A 19078-nucleotide genomic window follows, 5' to 3' on the forward strand; every position below is an offset into this window, starting at 1 on the left:
GAACGGCTGAGAAGAGCGGGTGCCCACCCCTCGTGGGACCTCAGATGATGCCAACCCTGAAACAACTTACAGAACTACCACATTTTGCTATAAGTTTGATTGCATGATATAATAATTGCTGTTAATAGTGTTCATCGTCTGTTTGATTACGTCTTTAATTGATTTTTCCGTACATTTCTGCCATATGTACATTGACTGACAATCACCACTGATAAGCTACCACTAAATATTGTAGAAACTTAATTTGCTGTAAAGTTGCTTTGCAATGATTTGTATCAAAAGCGCTGTACAAATAAACTTGAATTGAATTGAATTGAATTGAACTTGTTTCGTTTGTAAATGAATCAGCATTTTGAACGATTCGGTTTAAAGAATTACTCAATGATTCACTCATAAAGTCGGTCACTTGTCACCACCTGCTGGCGTAATTATGTAACTGCAGATAAAGTCATTGAAAGTGTAAAAACGCATGGAATTTATGATGTACTTGGCATACCATTTCACTGCAATACTGTAATAGCAGCAAGACGAATTACATAACCTACTATTGACACAAGACACACAAACGATCCATTGGCTCATAAATCAGTACTACCGTTTATGTCTATCTAAAACTAATACTTTCTTGACAGGTTAGTGAACAACACATATTTAAGATGCAACCAAGATAAAAACATGAAGAGAATTCAAACATCGATGTTAAATAGGATAGTTGTCATGCAATGAATTACCTGTTCACTCCTCCTGTGCTTTATCTTCACTCGCTCAGGTGTAAGATATTTCCGTAATGTCACTCCTTTTCAGTCTGAAATTGAGAAACCATATATATAGAGAGAAAATGATAGGTTGTAACCAGTTTGTCAGCATCTTTGTTCCTTGGTAGTAGATATTTCCAGTGAAAATAATTATCTTGAAATTTAGTAGTGTAACCAGTACTTGGGATTTTCTAAGCAAACACTTAGAGCCGAACAAAAAACAGGCCTATAACCTATAAAGTTGCACAGGTATATTTGTAGCAATAGCCAACAATACATTTGGGTCAAAATTATCAATTTTTCTTTTACGCCAAAAATCATTCGGATGTTAAGTGAAGATCATGTTCCATGAAGATATTTTGCAAATTTCCTACCGTAAATATATCAAAACTTAATTTTTGATTAGTAATATGCATTGCTAAGGACTTCATCTGGACAACTTTAAAGGCGACTTTCTCAATATTTAGATTTTTTTTGCACCCTCAGATTCCAGATTTTCAAATAGTTGTATCTCGGCCAAATATTGTCCTATATTCTAACAAACCATACATCAAATCATATTTATTCAGCAGATGATGTATAAATCTCAGTTTTAAAAAAACTTCACCCTTATGACTGGTTTTGTGGTCCATGGTCACGTATTATATTATATTATATTATATTATATTATATTATATTATAACATAGTATTGTATTGCGATATTAATCACTTCATATGTCATGTAAAAAAAAAAAATCAGTGAAGTGTACATTTTTCTACCTGTGAAAATTTGTTTACTGGAGTAATATAACAAGCCTAAATAATTAAATCTGCAGATCTTTATTCCTGGATAAATTCTCCTGTATTCTGTAGGCGACAGCCTCTGTGCGAATTACCCGTTATGAGGAGCTGTTCTAATCTGAGTCCTGTAATCCTCCTGTTAGTCCAGCAGTCTGCCTGCTACATCTGCTGACCTGCATGCGTGTGGTCCTGCTGTCAGCCAACCCCCAAACTACCTTCAGGGCCCCTCTTCCCCCCTTGGATCCTATTAGCTAAATCCTGACTATACAGCATTTTAAAGGGATGTGTTGGAGGTAATCCCAGAGTTTAGAGTTTTACCCTCAGCAAACCTTGCCTGTAAGCATACCGGACAATACACCCTTAGTGCTAAGCTTATTAGCCTCCATTAGCCCCAGAGATGTCCTAAAAACACCTTGGGATATAAATCTGGGATACAATCGGTTTATGTGGTAAATGTGGTGCAGGCAGACACACAGTCAACCATGTTAAAACTCTGCCTAATACACAGAAGAGTCTGTAAATGATAGCCTATTATCTGTATTTATTATTTATGGTAATTTTTATATGTAGAACTATTCTTTAAATAATGTTTAAAAATATATAAAAATGCAAAATTTACCAATAAAGTTTCTTCAGGTTATTAAAATGCTCTTCACGCTAAGAAAAAAAAAACATGGTAATTTTAAGATCTGTTCACTGAATTTAAGTATGTATATAAATATATATATTTTAAATAATTATTAAAGATTCATATAAAAACACAAAATGTACCAATGGCTATGTCATTTTATCAATCAGTATTCATTTATAGAATTTGAAAATACATATTTAAATATATTATATATATGTGTTTTCATTATTCAAAAAAAGAAATGATACATTCTGACTGTAAGCTAGCATAGGCATCTTAATATTAGTATTGTTTTTCTCACATTATTAAGAGTAGACATGCAAAAGCATTTAATGATTTGCAGCATTCAAGATGTTTACAGAACAATACCATATTATATACCATATATACGAGGCTTAAACATATAAATATGTAAGGCAAAACCCAATATTAGTCATATTTCCAAAGCAAGTGCAGTTTTTGGCATAATGTGTGACAAGTGATGCCATATCCAAGTCACAGACTTGAACTGGAAGGATTTGCTTGTGGCTAATCTCATTAAAGGAATAAATTAAGGGAAAACTGCTGATGACTTAAATCAAGCCTTGCATTTGGGTAGGTCATAGTAGAGAAGATAATAATCATCTGGTCTAATGTACTTCCTTTAAGGGCACAAGATAATTCCAATGGTAGACATCCAAGTCTAGGATGGAAGTGACAAGGATATGAACAGTATCAAGTATCTTGATCAACCAAGTAATTTATTTGGTTAAAATGAAGTGCATATGCTATTATAATTCAGAGTGACAGTTGTAATGCATATAACACTGTTGCACACCATTGCAATGAATGAGTGAAATGAACATGCAAAATGCAGTCTAAATCCTTACATTACAGGTAAAAATACATAGCAGAAACAAGCAAAACACCAAATAGTGGAAGGTAAATTCAAGGCATAAAGACTGATGAGACATTAGACTCACCTCTGCCAGAGAAATGGGAGTCTGTCCAAACTCTCAGTCAGGATGAAAATATGAATACGTTCATTCCAAACAAGCAAAATGATTCCAAAATGAGCATGAGACCTGAAGCTGCAGCAAGAAAGTCCACAACTCTCAGCACTCTTCGGTCTTCAGTCCTGCCGCAAATGCCTTGACCAACAAGTGCCAGCTCCTGGTCTTAACTAAAAAAGACCTTTAATTACAGATTCATGTTATCTCTATTAGCTTGGCTTTATCTGCCTGCTTAAGCCCCACCTTACCTGACATCACTATGATCTCTCGTCCAACTGCACGCGGGACACTCTGCTGAAATGTAATTAAGAGCACTGCCTAAGCACAGTGGCTAAACCTCTTTCAACATTTATCCTCTGTTAGCACTTTAAGACCGAGGGTAAGACACCTAAATGCCCAGCTTCCTTTTTCATGGAAAAGACAGTGTCAATTGAAATCAAGCAAGATGTGCATGTGCCTTTCAAGTGTTTTTTTTGTGCATGCAACACAGAAATGATTCTCAGAGTGTTAATGAGAGGCTGTATGAGGTCTCATTGGGTGCCTGCCCTCCTGACTATGTTGTGGAGGATCATGCGCTCAGACTTGTTAATCTGACAGTTTGTGCTCACCACCCACTTACAGCATCGTCTGCAGTTCCCAGACTTATATTTTTTAACACTGAGAGGATCAGGGAGAATTAGTACAGGGATAGGTGTGCGCACAATTGGGTGGCATATGAGCGTTTTGCAGCAAAACAGATTCTTGGGGAGACGCTGGGATAAGCTGACAGAGGGTTAATAAAGCTGTTTTGCTGATTATTAGTAATGGCCCCACACACCACCTCCTGTGCTATGCAAGGTTTGTAAGAAATTAGCAAACAAATGCTTGTGAAGCCAAAGCAATCTCAAATACTGATTGATGACATTACCATATATCATTTTATCAACTAGCATTTAAACTTGAGGCCTTAAAAATGGCAATATGCACTATTCAAAGATTTGTGGTCAGTAAGACTTTTTTTTTTTTCAAAGAAATCAATACATTTATTCAGCAGAAATGCATTAGCCTGTTGAAAAAACAGCATATGCTGGTTAGGTATGTTTGTGTGAAGCATGGTAGTTGAGTTGGTTTAAGCTGGTCCTGAACAGGAGCTATTTGCTCAGGACCAGCTTAAACCAGCTCATGACCAACTAAGGACCAGCTTAAACCAGCTCAAACCAGCTGCCATGCTTCAAGACATACCTAACCAGCATATGCAGTTTTTTTCAACAAGGTAAATTGATCAAAAGTGACAGTAAATACATTTAATAATGTTACAAAAGACTTTGATTCGAAATAAATGCTATTATTCTATGCAAATATTAGAATGATTTCTGAAGGATCACGTGACACTGAAGACTGGAGTAATGGCTGCTGAAAATTCAGCTTTGCTAACAAAGGAACAAATTAATAATATATCAAAATAGAAAAGTCAGTTTAAAGTGTAATAATATTTTACAATATTACTGTTTGACTGTATTTTACTGTATCAAATAAATGCAGCCTTCACTGAAAAAAATTATACTACATTTTTTAAGGTAAGTGGTTGCAAACAATTTATTTTAGCCACATTAAAAAGTTAGTCAACTAAATTTGTTTATTTAAATGTAGCTAAAATAAATTGATTGCAACCACTTACCTTAAAAAAATAGTAAATTCAGTTAATCATTTCTTCAGTGTTGTTGAGAATAACAGACTTAAAAAAATTTTTTTTTAATTTTAAATCAAATGCTGTTGCTCTACAACTCTGTATTTCTGCTTAATTTACAGAAGTTTTTAAGAGCAGAAGGTGACCATTATTTATTCATATCTTTATTGTTCTGTGCAATTATTAGGGCCCAAGCCAGTAAGGCGCAGGCCCTATTGTTTTTCTAAGGATTATTATTATTATTATTATTATTTTTCTTTCAAGGTTTTTGGGGGTTTTGGGGCCCTTAACATACTCGAAAACTCTTGAAACATTGCACACATGTTGGAATCTGCGGCCATCAGGGCTGGTCTGAGTTTCACATGGGGGGGTTACCGGGGGGGGGCGTGGCACAGCCTTTAAAAAGGCGACATTTCAGGAGCTCTGTAGCACGCACCGCTTGATCTACACGCACCAAAATTCATACACATATATGTCTCATCAGGTCGAACAACTTTCATGCTGACCGTCAGTGCTCTGCCCAACAGGAAGTTGGCTATTTAAGGTTTTGTGAAAAGTGCATGCTCTGGAATTTGATATACTCCTATGAGGGTTTCCAACCGATTGCCACCAAACTCGGTGAACATGATCTCAGGACATTGGGGACCATCAGGGCTGGACTGAGTTTCACATGGGGGGGGGCGGGGGGATTGCTAAATTGCAATTTAGCAATCCCTTTTGCTAAATTGCCAAGGGATTTTTGATATCTCGAACGGTTTGCTCGTGGCGAGGCGATGAAATTTTGGCGAGAAATGAGAAACAGGAAGTGTCTAATAACATCCACATACATTGTCTGATTTTGATCAAACTTCAGGGATTTGTTTTCTGACACTTTACTGCTCAGTTCAATTAATTAGAATAAGAAACAAATACATAAAAATAAGTTAATGTGTACTTTACTGGTAATATATTTTTATATAATTATTTCACAAATGCTTATAGGTTATTAAAATAATTTTTAAAAATGGTTATATATCAGAAAACGTGTTGGTAACAATTTACAATAATGTATTTTAGGTTAACATTAGGTAATGCATTAACTAACGAACTAACAATGAACAATATATTTTTACAGCATTTATTCATCTTTTAAATGTTAATAAATAAAAATAGTCATGTTCATGTTAATTCACATTACATAAACTAATGTTAAAAGGTACAACTTTAAATTTTTATAATGTATTAATGCATTTTGAACTTAATATTAATTAACATTAATAAATGCTAATTGCTAATGTTATAAACAATATGTTTTTGCTGTATTTATTTGTGTTAGTAAAAAAAATGTCATCTTAGTTCATGGTACAGTAACTGATGTGCATTAACTATACATTTTAATAAATAATGTAGTTGTCAATTTTGAACATGATAATAACTGAGATTCATAAATACTATATAAATATTGTTCATGTTAACATAGTTATATAATGTTAAAAACTATGACATCCTGTGACATGACATTCATCTGAATTTACATAATCTCACTTGGGCCCGCCATCGCTGCTTGCAGCTATATTTATTATTATTTTTTGACAGTCCTAATTCAACACAAAAAATCTTATTTTGAGAAAAGACATGAATATAATCTTATTCATCCTAAAATATTGTGCAAGTCAATCACACAGGTTTAATAATTATATATGAACAGATCTTACAAATAATATCTACAATATACATCTTCAATAGTATAATTCCAGGTAATAGGTTAAGTCTTTAACCGCATTTTAATATGATTAGTCTACTCATAAATCAGTCAGACGATTTATGAGTAGACTAATACACTTATAAATGTTGCACAGGTGTGGACTCAAATCGGCCAAAAAGAGAAAATCAAGAATAAAGTGCTTAGACATCGGGAGAGCAGAGTATTAAGACATGTAAACCACTAATTTAAGAATCTGTGCGGAGTAAGCTTTTTAAGAGGGATTTCTGGCCAACCTGTTTGTGCACTGTATTATAGAGTCACAGTGAGGCAAAGGGATAATGTGGGGTTTAACCCCAAAACCACTTGGTAAAGACTCTGTTTGCGTAGTCTGAATTATGCCAGAGGATAAGGGAACTCTTCAAAGAAATTAAACAGATAAAAAACAGACATGAATAATACAGTCAGTGTTACCGCAGTGACCACAAATACATGCAAAATAGACCTATGACCTCTGACCCCGTGCTGTTATTAGTACACGTAGACCTGCAGTATGAAGTTACTAACACATGCCTTTTAGACTGATGGATATCCTGGGTCAGTTTCAATATAAAATAGATTATTTTCATAATTCTTTATGCACTAACAAAACTACCACTGAAAATCAAGACATCCCCAAAACACGTTTTGGAGAACATTTATCAGGTAAAATCTTTTTATTTAAACTAAGATATTACAATTTTGGCTGTATTCGGGTTTATTATGTGACTTATTATTAAGTCTCTCTATGATGGACATGTTTTCAATTTCTGAAATAAAATTAATTTTGACTTGATCAATATAAAATGTTACGATTTCTTGTAGATAATTTATTATAAATATTTTAAATACATTTAAAATTTAAATATATATTTGTTTAAAATGAAATAATAATATAATTCCTGTTCAAATTAAATAACATTCATCCATTCCATTTTTCAGTTGTTAATATTTAAAAATCTACTTTCCACCAAAATCAAATGTGTGGTGACCAACATGCAGGGAGCTATTTTGACTATCAAACTTTTAGAAACAACATCTACTGACATCCTCCAGCCTTCATTGACCGCCAGCACGGACAGCAGAGGCAGAACCAGTAGAGCCTGCATTCTCTCAGTTTCACCTGAACGGATATTAACAGCAGCAGTTTTAGTCATCAAATCATTTGTTATATTATCACATAAATAATTGAACTGTCCTTTCCTGTGCAAAAACAACAGAAAAGGGCATTCAGACCTCATCTAACCTGTTCTGACCTGTGCCTGAGGTGAGATGTTGTTGCTAGAGATGGATATATATAAGCCATGATGTCATTTTTGAATTAATTTGACAATAAACCCCACCTCCATTACATGATGTCTTTTTTTGGGGAAGGTTGAGGCTCTTCACATCTGTTCAAACGGGGGCTTATGACACACAAAGGTCATTCAAACACACTTGCAGGCTAATCATTCTTTCAATACACTCATAAGGGAAATGACATGCAATTGTAGTTCTAAAAAAGAACTGGCTATGAATTTTATCACGTCCAATGTTCAAGTAGGACAATGTGACCAGCATATTAAAAACACTACTCAAATTTCTTACCTAATAAGGTTTTACAAAATACCTATAAAATAAAAATATTGAACTCTTTATAATCTTAGTATAACTGACAATGGAGAATGGATACATGAATGACATCTATCGTTCTAATAATATTCACTGATATCTTAAAACATGACTATTTATGTAATGTATAAACGTACATTATGTAAGTCCATTTTGGATGTTGTGTAACATAAAACTTTTTCTTTGGCATGCATCCAGAAAGTTTTCTAGAACATTTCATGCCCTTATCCCGACCTTTGAATCTAACTAAATATTACAAAGATGAATTTGTAAGATTATAGACAAATATAGGCTATATCAAGGGTTCAAATGCACCCATCATTTCATTAAAATAAGAACAATTCATAAATTGATGTATACAAATTTTTTGATTGCAAAGACCGAACAGTGTTTGATGTTAGTTGTGCAGATATGGATAAGTAGTTTTTTTTATTCTACCTCTGACTGTGTTCTTTCACACTGAATAGTTTTGAATGAATAGTCAAACTGTTGGCACTCAACCAGACCAGTAAAAGCAAGGCTGATGCAAAAGCGTTTGTACTTGATAACTAGACAGTATACAAAGAAAAAGATAAAAAGATATAGTTTAATAAAAAATTTATTTAATAGTCTATCAGCAATGGCCAAACAAATTAGCCTAATGTAACTCTGATAGGCTTTTAGACCTCAAACAGAGCAGACAGTAGACTATAGCATAACCGAAGCATTACTGTCTTCAGTTCAGCGTTCTGTATTTCTGAGTCACACCACTAGATGTCACTCTATCCATTATATTGACGCATTTGACACTATAGTTAAAGCTGCAGTCCGTAACTTTTTTGTGTTCAAAATGTACAAAATGTTTATATTCGGACTATTAAGGTTCGGGTAGGTACCGCTGCGGAGTAGCCCAGTGCCTGCGTGATTCGCCATAGACATAAACAGAGAGAAGTAGCTCCGGCTACAATGTTCTTCCGCAAGACGCACGCAGTTCTGTTTATTAACCGCTAGAGCGCCAAAAGTTACGAACTGCATCTTTAATTAACAATATCTGTAGTTAAACATGGTAAATGCCGTACTCTTTCCTCAGTGTTTAGAAATGCTTAAGTGTAGTTATGAGGTTTATTATGAGTCTGCCTTTGAATCTGCTTATATCAACTCTTATTATTCTGATGCATATTATGTAGCCTAGGCCTACTTTACATTCTACATTTGTTTTAAAATGTTTATTTGTATAAAATGACGTTGTTTCATTGTTGTTTAAATGTTAAATGACTACAAAGTAGTAGTCATTAGTTTTATTAGTTCTTCTTTCTAGTGCAGGTTTTTGTTGAGAACATGCGTCCTTCACTGTCACCTGCGAGCACATGGACACTCTTTGATTAGTGTGTTCTTTGATTTATTTATCACAAACCCCTGCAAAACATACGACACGTGAGGACACGCTCATTGTGTAAACCCATTATGTAAATCCAGATCAATTGCATAAAGATTCTTTTTTTTATTTTTTATTTGTCATAAACAAACGTGTTTGGTGGCAGCAACTAGCCTATAGGATATATTTCATGTTTAGGCTAAATCAAAATTTTAAACGACAGCAAGTAATATAATGCAAACTACTCGACTTGTCAAATTTGAATATATATAGCCGATTCGAATATAAAGACATATTTGCGATTTACGTGATTTATATTCATAACTGTATAAACTCATAAACTGAGTGGTCCTGAGAAAGTATATCAAACACATATAGTCAGATACAAGATCATTTTAATGAAGTAAGTTGCATTCATACAAAGTGATAAAACTGTGAAAAGATATAGGCTAGGCCTATATGATAAAAAATACTGATGCATGCAACTCACCCTCATGATATAGGCTACTCTGAAACAAAATCTGAAATAAAAATTTTAAAATCATTATGAATGAAAAAAATTCATCCCACAAAAAGGAAGTTGTCATGATCTGTGTCAATAATTAGTGTCTGATCAAATACTGATCTAAACAGTTCATATCTGCCAGTTCATCTCTCCAAAAGACTTTATTTAAGATTTTAGTTACACTGAGTTGTAATTTTAATCTGGTCTGTTTTAATTCATACCCAGATTTTATGCTCACACGCCTGTGTAATGTTTGTAGTGTTTGTAGCCTATTTTCTGTGAGGATTTCTTTTATGAGAGTTTCTTTGAGCTCAGTCAACTGCAGGTAAGAGCAAAAAAGTGAAAAAGTTTTAAAAAGTGTGTGGAAGCTCCATGATTTGACTAGTGTTAATTACACCTCAGTGAACACAAGAACATGTGACAAAATCACCACTGCAAGAGAAGTTCCATTTACCATTCTAGTCCTGCTGGAAACTTTCTCTGTGTAAAAATGAAAGGATTTACTCTACAAACATCTAATGGTTTGATTAGCAATCATGTTCATGGAATTTAAATGACAAAACTGGACAATCTTCAGCAGGTTCCCTTGTTTCAGTTTATGTATAACATCCTTGCTAGCTTTTCATATGAATTTCATGGCCTTGTATAGATGCGGCAAATATGACATTTTATAGTCTAATAATAATTTTTTGTCTAATTTTTGTGTAATATTGTAAAATTTTGCAAAACATGGAAAAATATTATTTATCTGTATTCAAATAAACATACATTTTTTCTACAACATAACGATGATTATACAAAGAAAATGCAAGGAATATCTTCATAATCCTATCTGACATGATCAAAACAATTTTTGTGCACATAAATGACAAGAGAGAGCATTTGAAATTTTTTATATTTATTCAAAGTCTGATCCATGCTGAATAAGGAACAACTGATTTATCACACAGTAGGTATTTTGTAGACATGTTTGAAGAAAGAAAAGTGACATCAGAAATGCATAAATTAAACTAAAAGCTTTAGTTGTTAACTTTAATTTGCAGATAGATGCATTCACATTCTCACTGCCTCAGACCACTGATTGAGAAAATATGTTGTATGTAAAGAGCTTACATTTATATTGTTTAAAAAAAAAAAAATTCGACCACAACACATCTCACAGTAGTTCATTATATAAGGCAGCTCTATTAAGGCATAACGCTGCACAGCTCCGGTCTCTGGTCGGTCTCAGTAAAACTATCAGTACTGATGCCATGGGATTTGAGGATGTCTAACAGCTCAGAGACGGTCTCTTTAGGAAGTGTGTGGGTTCTGCTCATGATCCAGGAAAACTCAGCACGAAAGAGACCGGCGAAATCCGAGCAAGAGTAAACCAGGGTGTAGTTGTCATAATCAGTAGCCAGCACCCAGTAGGGGGCAGGAGGAGAATCTGAAAGAGGACATATCACAAAGAACTCAAATCACAGATTCTTAAAATAAATAAAGAAATAAACTAAGAAGAATGATTTGTTTAGACTTACCTTCAAAGAAGCTGACTTCAAGTTTGGCAGGCTCTGATGCATCTGCAATCTTGGCAGTTCCCTCAATGAAGCTTATAGTGCCATTAGCACTGTGAAGATGTTCAGTGAAATTATATTAGGTGAAGTTATTTTATAAGTGCAGAACTATTTAAAATAGTTATTTTAAAACATTTTTATTTACTCATATATTGTGAAAAGTATTTTGAACATGAATATAAATTAAATATGAACAAATATATTGTGATTATGTATTTTATTTTATTATTTACTCCTATATTGTAGTAATTGTTTATCAGTACTTACAGAAGCTCATCATTTCGAACCAGGACAATACCGTCACTGAGAGTATAAGTGGCCTGGCAACACTCTCCTAACTGGAACGGGGCTGGAATCTTCATGATCTCATGCCATCTGCCCATGTACTAAAGGGCAAAATGATGAGAAATAATGCAACACAAAATTTTTTTTGGTGAAAAATGCAGATAATAAATTTTTATTAATTCAATTATTAATTATACATTTGTTCCTGATAATAAAAAAATAATATAAAGATTAAGAAACATTTATAAGAAAAAGCTTACCCTAGTAGGATCAAAGTTTTGCTGAACAGGAGGCTGTGGGCATTTTCCAGAGCCGATGGACTGAGCGCTGACCATCAGCACAGACGGAGTCAGAGATAGAACCTGAAGAGCCTGCATTCTCTCAGTTTAAACCTGAAAAAAAGAGTCATATTTAATGAGAACAAGAAGAAATGCGGCTTTAAGACTTGGATAGTTGAGATTCAAATGCTGAGCATCTTACCTGTTTGGTCTCAAGTGTGAAGCTTGTGTTCAAGGTAAAGAACAGCGACAGAGTTCAGTATTTATAGAGCTTTACATCGGTTCGTTATATCACTAACTCCATCCCCTCAACTAAAACAGGTTTGGGGAACCTGGGCATCTGCTCAACAAGATACTGAAGGTTAAATAAACACACCTTGTGTTGTTGAGTGATGAACGGGTCACCACAGCTTTCCACATCTTTGAAACTAAAGGTGTAAAAGACATTCAGAAGGTTTCCTAGAGGATATATGTGCATGTTAATAACCAATTATTTGACTTATTTTATATGATTGTACAATGCATTTTTACATAAGGCAAAAATAGTCACAAATTCTGATTCGTGACAGGACACACAAAAGCGGAGGTGTTCAACTCTGTTTCTGGGGACCCACTGTCCTGCAGAGTTTAGCTACAACCCTAATGAAACACACCTGAAGCAGCTAATCAAGCTCCTCGTGCTGAAGCAGGTTGGAAAATAAACTTTGCAGGACAGTGGGTCCCCAGGAGCAGGGTTGAGGACCTCTGCACAAAAGCTTTAATACGTGAATGTGACCATCTAAGTTTACCTTCTGTCACCTTAGCAACAGTCTGAAGAATAAGATGGATGTTTGTTTGTAACAAAGTGCTTTGCTTTCAAGAGAACTTAATTTTCATTAGTCCATACATTTGCTTCTAAAAGATGTTTAGGTTTTGTCACATTCAGGGTGGATTTTGTTTTTGGTGCCTTTTTGAAGTTACACTCTAAATGTCCATACATCTGGACATTTTATGTCTGCCAGGAAGGTTCAAAACTTTGAAAATAATGCTTTAGTTTGTTACCAATGAAATAAATGAATAAAATAAATAAAAGCATCTGCTAAATTATTACATGTAAATAAATATACTGGCTAAAAAATAAAACTTTATACATTGCTTTTTTGACGTTTTAAGTTCATCTAAAACATAAGATGTTATACAATTTTCTTCCATTCATCCGTTTGTTACAAAAGGGGAGTGCAAAGTTATTTCCTCCGCTGGAGGTCGAGTCACACGTGAATCCTTCATGTTCTTATCACAGCAGTGTTGTTTAACTTATCACAAACACCTGCAACATGCAAAACACTCAGCTACACGTGAGGATATAGTCCATATGTAAAGACACAGATCTACTACAAAACTTTTGGGAAAACATACATGTGGCAGTTTTTTTTTATTTTTTTTTTTAGATTTCATGAGGTGTGGGGACCACTCTTTCCTCTGGGCTCAATGAGTAGCCTAGAGCCCTAGATAACAGATAGGATCTTGCCACAGAGAAGCAATAAAAAAATTCCTCAGTTTAATCAATGATCAAGCCCAACCTGACATAACGGGAGACACTAAATGTGAGTTTAAAAGGGATAACGTAAGATCAGATTCAGAACCAAAAATAAGGCATAGCCTAAATCAGGCGTTTTCAACCTGTGGGGCGCCAGCACCTGTCAAGGGGGGCGCGAGCATCAGTTAATTCAGAGACGTTCCCTTGAGAATTTATGAATACGAGTTAACAAATCTTTAGCCATCCACTAGGGGGCAATCTGACTCCCACTGCTAAATCGACAGTTAGAGCAGAGTTGGCTCGAGTATCAGGCACACGCAGTGTTGCCAAATCCGCGGTATTCCCGCGGAATTGGGCTACTTTAACACTTGCCGCGTTTTGTCGTTTTGGGCTAGTTTTGAGTAGCAATTAGGCGGGTTTTGTTGTGAAAACCTGGCAACCCTGGTCACGCTTATTGACAGTGTAGTTTTCATTTATACTTCTGCGTCGTTGTCCGCGTCAACGTGCAGTACACATGCAAACCGCTAGTCAGCAGTGTCCACGGGCATGTTGCTGGTGTAACCCGCAGTACCACGGCAAAAGCCGAAGAAGAAGCGGCTCGTAGGAGAAGTATTATAGCCGTGACGGCGGCAAACAAATATCAAATCATTATTTAAAACTACAAAAAGGAGACAACAACGGAACAGGAGATGATGGCATTCTTTCAATCTGCACAAGGACTTGTACCACGGCAGATCAACATTGTTTGTTGCGGACAACTACTGATGTATAATGCTATGTAGTATAATAAATGATAAGACACTTGTTCTTTGCTTTGTTTTATTTTATATAAGAAGGTGTAACATTAAAATATATTAAAGTGCACATAAACACACAAAACTCAAGTACATATGGAGGGAGGGTTTTTGCAGACCAATCACAGCGCTTGCGGTCTGCGTAGAATTGACGCGCTGTTAGATTTTTGCAGAGGTGCACGTCAGGCTACGGCGTATGGATGTGCGTGGATGTGCGCGAGGGGCATGTCCTAAAAGGTTGAAAACCCCTGGCCTAAATGTCAGATTCTTTTGGCAAGGCGAAGCATTTGTGATGATCAGACAGATGAACATCCTCCTCAATGTAGCGCCCTCTGTCGGTCAGCATCACCATTATAGACAGTAAACATGCTGCTGATTTTAGGTTCATCGTCACAGCTCACAGACCACAATTTACTGCCCTAAACTAGCATATCTCAAAAATACGTTGAACTTGAAAAACACAAATGATATATTTAGAAAGGGGGAAAAAATGGTTGTTTAAAAGACAAAGAATTGTGACGTTGTTAAGTTCAGTTTAGATACTCATTCATAATGGAACATTCTCTCTCATGACTTCAATTTGCTTAATCACTTACTTCATGTTGGGAATAAACTCTGGTCTCACAAAGACTCCTTCGTGACATGTCTCTTCTGCAGTCACATGATCCCAGAGGAGAATGATTCAAATAAATAGTCTGAGCTCCACAGTCCATCTCGTAGGCTATTCAGCAAGACTTTTAAGAGGTAAGGGTTTGTTTAATTATTTTGGTCAAACTGTCCGCTATAAAATAGTTGTTTCACAAGAAACTAAATATGTATACTGTAAACTACTGTTCAATTATTTGGAAAGAAGTTAATACTTTTATTCAGCAAAGGGTGCATTAAATTGATCGAAAATTAGGCTACAGTACGGACATATATAAAAGGTTTCTATTTCAAATAAATGCGGTTCTTTTCAACTTTATATTTATCAAATAATCCTGAAAAAACATCAGTTTTCTTTTAACATTGATAATAATCAAAATAAATGTTTCTTGAGCACCAAATCAGCATATTAGAATGATTTTTAAGGATTATGTGACAATGAAGACTGGAGTAACGGGTGCTGAAAATTCAGTTTTGCCATCTCAGAATTAAATTAGCCTACATTTGAAAATATATTGAAAAAGGAAACAATTATTTTAACTTGTCATAATATTTCACAATATTACTGTATTTGGGATCAAATAAATGCAGCCTTGGTGAGCATAAGAGACAAAACATTTTTTAAAATCTTACTGAAACCAGATTTTGAATGGTAGTGAATGTGCATCTTAGAATGTATGCAGTATAACTATTCTATTTCTTTTTCTTATTCCTTTTTTTTAATTTAAATTTTAGAATTAAAAAAATGCATGTACTTCACAAAGTCTCTTTTGTTGATCGAGAGTGTCTTTGGGAAGTTTCTTCCTCTCTGTCTCCATAGTGAGGCCAATAATATACTCTTTACAGATAGTGATAAGCTGTTGAGCCTGAGTGAAAGTAAAGAGAATGTTTAGTAACCCCTATATAAAACAATATACTACTCATCCTGAATGAAAACACACCTCTGCAATCTCTTGTTTGTTGTCGACCACAAGCAGTGGTACGGAGAGGAGAACGGCTCTGAAACGATCAACAGCTTCTTCAAAGCGCCCTGCTGTGGTCAGCTGATAGCACTGCTGCAGGCGGGAAATGAGATCAGAGAGACGCAGGCCCACCGCTGGCAGACCTCCTTTAGCCCCGCTGTCCTTCCAGTTCCTCTGGGGGTAACTGTGTAAGCAGGGCAGAGACGGCAGGCCCAGGTAACAGGTGCGCCCACGGGACAGAGTTTGCATGAACAGTTGCTTATAGGGTCCAAACTGAACCACACCAACCTGGTCATGCAGCAACTTTAAAATCTTACTGAAACCAGATTTTGAATGGTAGTGAATGTGCATCTTAGAATGTATGCAGTATAACTATTCTATTTCTTTTTCTTATTCCTTTTTTTTTGGCAAAGGGCTAAACAAGTAAATGAAGGCCTTGCTGGTTGTTTTGGCCCTCTTTCTGCCCATCATAAATGCCCAGGTGCCACACTGGGGGCCGTGCCCAGAGCCTGCTAGAAGGTAACATAGGCTACTCTGCCACAGCTTATGCTATTAACCGGTCTTCTATTCTGCTCTTAAATGTTTTTGTTGTTTGCTTGTCTGAATCCTAATGTAGTTTATGGGCAGGTGGTTTGAGATCGCTAAACTTCCAGCACAGTTTGAGCGAGGTAGATGCATTGAGACTAACTTCACCCTCAGGCTGGATGGAACGGCTCATGTAGTGAGCTCTGAAATTCTGTGGGTACCAACGTCTAAATCACAGTTTTGTATAATTCCGTAGACTTTTATATAAGAGGTAATTGTTCAACCGTAAACATTATTTTAATTAGAAAAGGAGAGTTAAAAACAATTGACAGGATAGCTGTGGTGGAAGATAAAAGAAATCCAGCAAAGCTTGGAATCAGTTTCTCTTACGGTACAAATCTGATTTTCTTTTTTCAAATGCCTTGCTGTTGCCATAAGTAATGACATTTCTAATTTAGAATTAGCCTAATAGGAAACAACATGCTTGCCTAAATCATATTTTGTGTTTTGCATCTCTACTTGAATTGACAGTTTTGCCCTACACTCCATACTGGATTTTGTCCACTGACTGAGAATTCAGCGCTGGTGTATTCATGCACTGATGTCTTTAGACTGTTCCACGTAGACTTCGCTTGGATTCTGGGCCGCACCCGATCCCTGCCTGCTGCCACAATCGACCACGGAAAAGAGGTTTTTACCAACAACAACATCGATGTGAGTCGGATGATCTTAAGCAGACAGCAGGGATGTGACAGAGACCTTTGAATGATTGGAAAATCCTGTTTCCAGTGTTGAGATGTTTTGTGTTGAACAAACTGTGGATTACAGAAGTAGTACACTATTCCTTTTAATAAAAATACTGCTCGGTTTATACACATTCTTATTTAATTAAATGGCCATGGAGTCTTGGACTTATTACATTATTTTTCCAAGTTTGCAAACCAGAAATGTAATCCATCTTCATTGGGAGTTATTGTACAGAATTATTGTACAAAAGCACAAGTTTCCAATTGATCAAAATAAATTAGAGCAGTGTTTCCCAACCGTTTTTTTAGTCGCGGCACCCTTTGGAAATTTTAACAAACTTGTGGCACCCTACAAAATTAATTTTGTCACAATATTTGAATATTTCTTTACCACGCTATTCAGCGCCAATCCCGCCATGCTGTCAATTTCACTGGTTAAGGTTAGGGTCAGGGGTGGGGTAGGTTTAGGGGTTAGCATTTTTTGTAGCATAGACACGGCACCCCGGTTGGGAAACACTGAATTAGAGCACTAACCAAAACCATGTGAACTTGGTTGGCTTAATTCTCAGTAACTGTTGTACATTTAGCACCTCCTTGTGGTCATAAAGGAAACAAAAAAACATGAACATGAAATAATGTGCAAGTATTTTCAATTCACATTTACTCCTTAATAAGGAGGTTTGGAAAGATATAGAAGTAAAAACGATATCCGCCATGTTAGCAGTGTTATTTCAGTAGCTTTTGTTAATATTTCAATATATAGTTAATATATCAATTTAGTTTGTTTTTAGTTTTAGTCATTTTAGCACTTAAACTAAATGAACATGAGAAACATTGCATGGGCAACTAGCTGTAATAAAAGATTTAAAAAAAAAAGATTTTTATTTCAAGTAATGTTTTTTTTTTATTTTTATATATAGTATTAAACAACAAAAACCTTGCATGGAGAAGAAAAAAAACATGGTGAAACATTTGTTTACCAGAATTTTATTTCAACATTTAAAGAGTTTCACAGGAAAGGAAACTTGTTTTGCACTGATTGACAGGGTCACAGATGTACACTTGGTTATTCAGATTAATGAAACAAGCACACATACTGTAGAGACCTCAGAGATAATAATAGAAAGCACAGTCACAGGAAGATTAGTCATGTAACAAGGTATTTTCTAGAATTTTCTGATCTTAGTTTTCATTACTTTATCTTATAAAGGAAAAGTACACGTGAGAGAGAAGCATATCTGTTTTCATCCATGCTTATATAATGTGTGTTCAACGGAACTGCAGTGGGCTGACACGCAATCCGATCACATCTTTACCAATCTCGGTTACCTAGGAAACAAGAGAGAAACAGCCAATGAAATCGATCCTTCACTTTATAGCACCGCATGATCAGATGGAACAAGGGGAAAAGCAGAGTTACTTTGTCACATATTAACAAAATTAGACTTTCTATTTTCAATAAACTAACACCAATTAAACATGGACATTACAAGGGCTTACAACTAACCAGTGTGACCGTGCAGACCTCTCCTTTGTATTTGGGGCAGTAGCAGGCTCCAGACAGGGGACATTTCTCCACTGGCCGCCCACGGTACAGGGGAGTGAAAGAGGCTGGGCAGATGTCAAAGGGATTGTGGGGGTCGTAGTTCAGTTGGTGAGCATCTGTCAGGCTCTTCTCACATGCTGCAAGAATCTTTCGTGTCTGAAAAAGTAAAGACGGGAACAACAGATTATTAATGAAAATGTACACACAAGG

At 35.6% G+C, this 19078-nt stretch overlaps 3 protein-coding genes, 1 long non-coding RNA gene and 1 pseudogene across 8 annotated transcripts in view; 1 reads left to right on the forward strand and 4 right to left on the reverse strand.

The window, feature by feature from the left end:
* Window positions 1-3657, reverse strand: part of LOC107738177 (sterile alpha motif domain-containing protein 7) — a 9283-nt gene extending 5626 nt beyond the window's left edge. The window contains exons 1-3 of one of the 3 annotated variants that reach the window (XM_016549904.1): window positions 3408-3657; window positions 3130-3329; window positions 732-805 (exon numbers count right to left, since the gene is read on the reverse strand). The gene's annotated coding sequence lies outside the window, so the exon portion shown is untranslated. Of the gene's footprint in view, window positions 1-731; window positions 806-3129 lie in introns of all 3 variants that reach the window. The other 2 variants (XM_016549903.1, XM_016549905.1) reach the window with 2 other exon arrangements.
* A 7282-nt stretch (window positions 3658-10939) lies between these two features.
* On the reverse strand, window positions 10940-12739 carry LOC107738179 (apolipoprotein D-like). Of its 3 annotated transcripts, none has more exons than XM_016549909.1 (7): window positions 12666-12739; window positions 12511-12562; window positions 12337-12358; window positions 12117-12248; window positions 11839-11957; window positions 11536-11624; window positions 10940-11444 (listed from the first exon to the last, which is right to left on the reverse strand). In XM_016549909.1, the coding sequence occupies exons 4-7, from the start codon at window positions 12231-12233 to the stop codon at window positions 11203-11205; spliced, it is 567 nt and encodes a 188-aa protein (XP_016405395.1). In that variant the 5' UTR covers window positions 12234-12248; window positions 12337-12358; window positions 12511-12562; window positions 12666-12739; the 3' UTR covers window positions 10940-11202. The 3 variants fall into 3 exon arrangements, with proteins under 3 accessions (XP_016405395.1, XP_016405394.1, XP_016405393.1); XM_016549908.1 differs by having other exon boundaries at window positions 12511-12593; window positions 12666-12703; XM_016549907.1 differs by lacking the exon at window positions 12666-12739 and having other exon boundaries at window positions 12511-12643.
* LOC107738213 (coatomer subunit alpha-like) lies at window positions 12243-16350 on the reverse strand. Its single transcript, XM_016549950.1, has 3 exons — window positions 16031-16350; window positions 15845-15955; window positions 12243-12248 (listed from the first exon to the last, which is right to left on the reverse strand). Exons 1-3 carry the CDS (start codon window positions 16298-16300, stop codon window positions 12243-12245), a joined length of 387 nt encoding a protein of 128 aa, XP_016405436.1. The 5' UTR covers window positions 16301-16350.
* A 128-nt stretch (window positions 16351-16478) lies between these two features.
* Window positions 16479-17341, forward strand: LOC107738214 (apolipoprotein D-like; annotated as a pseudogene).
* A 952-nt stretch (window positions 17342-18293) lies between these two features.
* Window positions 18294-19049, reverse strand: LOC107738182 (uncharacterized). The gene is made up of 2 exons (XR_001639863.1): window positions 18830-19049; window positions 18294-18651 (listed from the first exon to the last, which is right to left on the reverse strand). It is a non-coding gene; the product is annotated as an uncharacterized LOC107738182 (long non-coding RNA).
* Window positions 19050-19078: the final 29 nt, after the last annotated feature.

This window comes from Sinocyclocheilus rhinocerous, unplaced genomic scaffold (genome assembly GCF_001515625.1).
Source record: "Sinocyclocheilus rhinocerous isolate Xijiao unplaced genomic scaffold, SAMN03320098_v1.1 scaffold254, whole genome shotgun sequence".
NCBI classification, from domain to species: Eukaryota; Metazoa; Chordata; class Actinopteri; order Cypriniformes; family Cyprinidae; genus Sinocyclocheilus; species Sinocyclocheilus rhinocerous.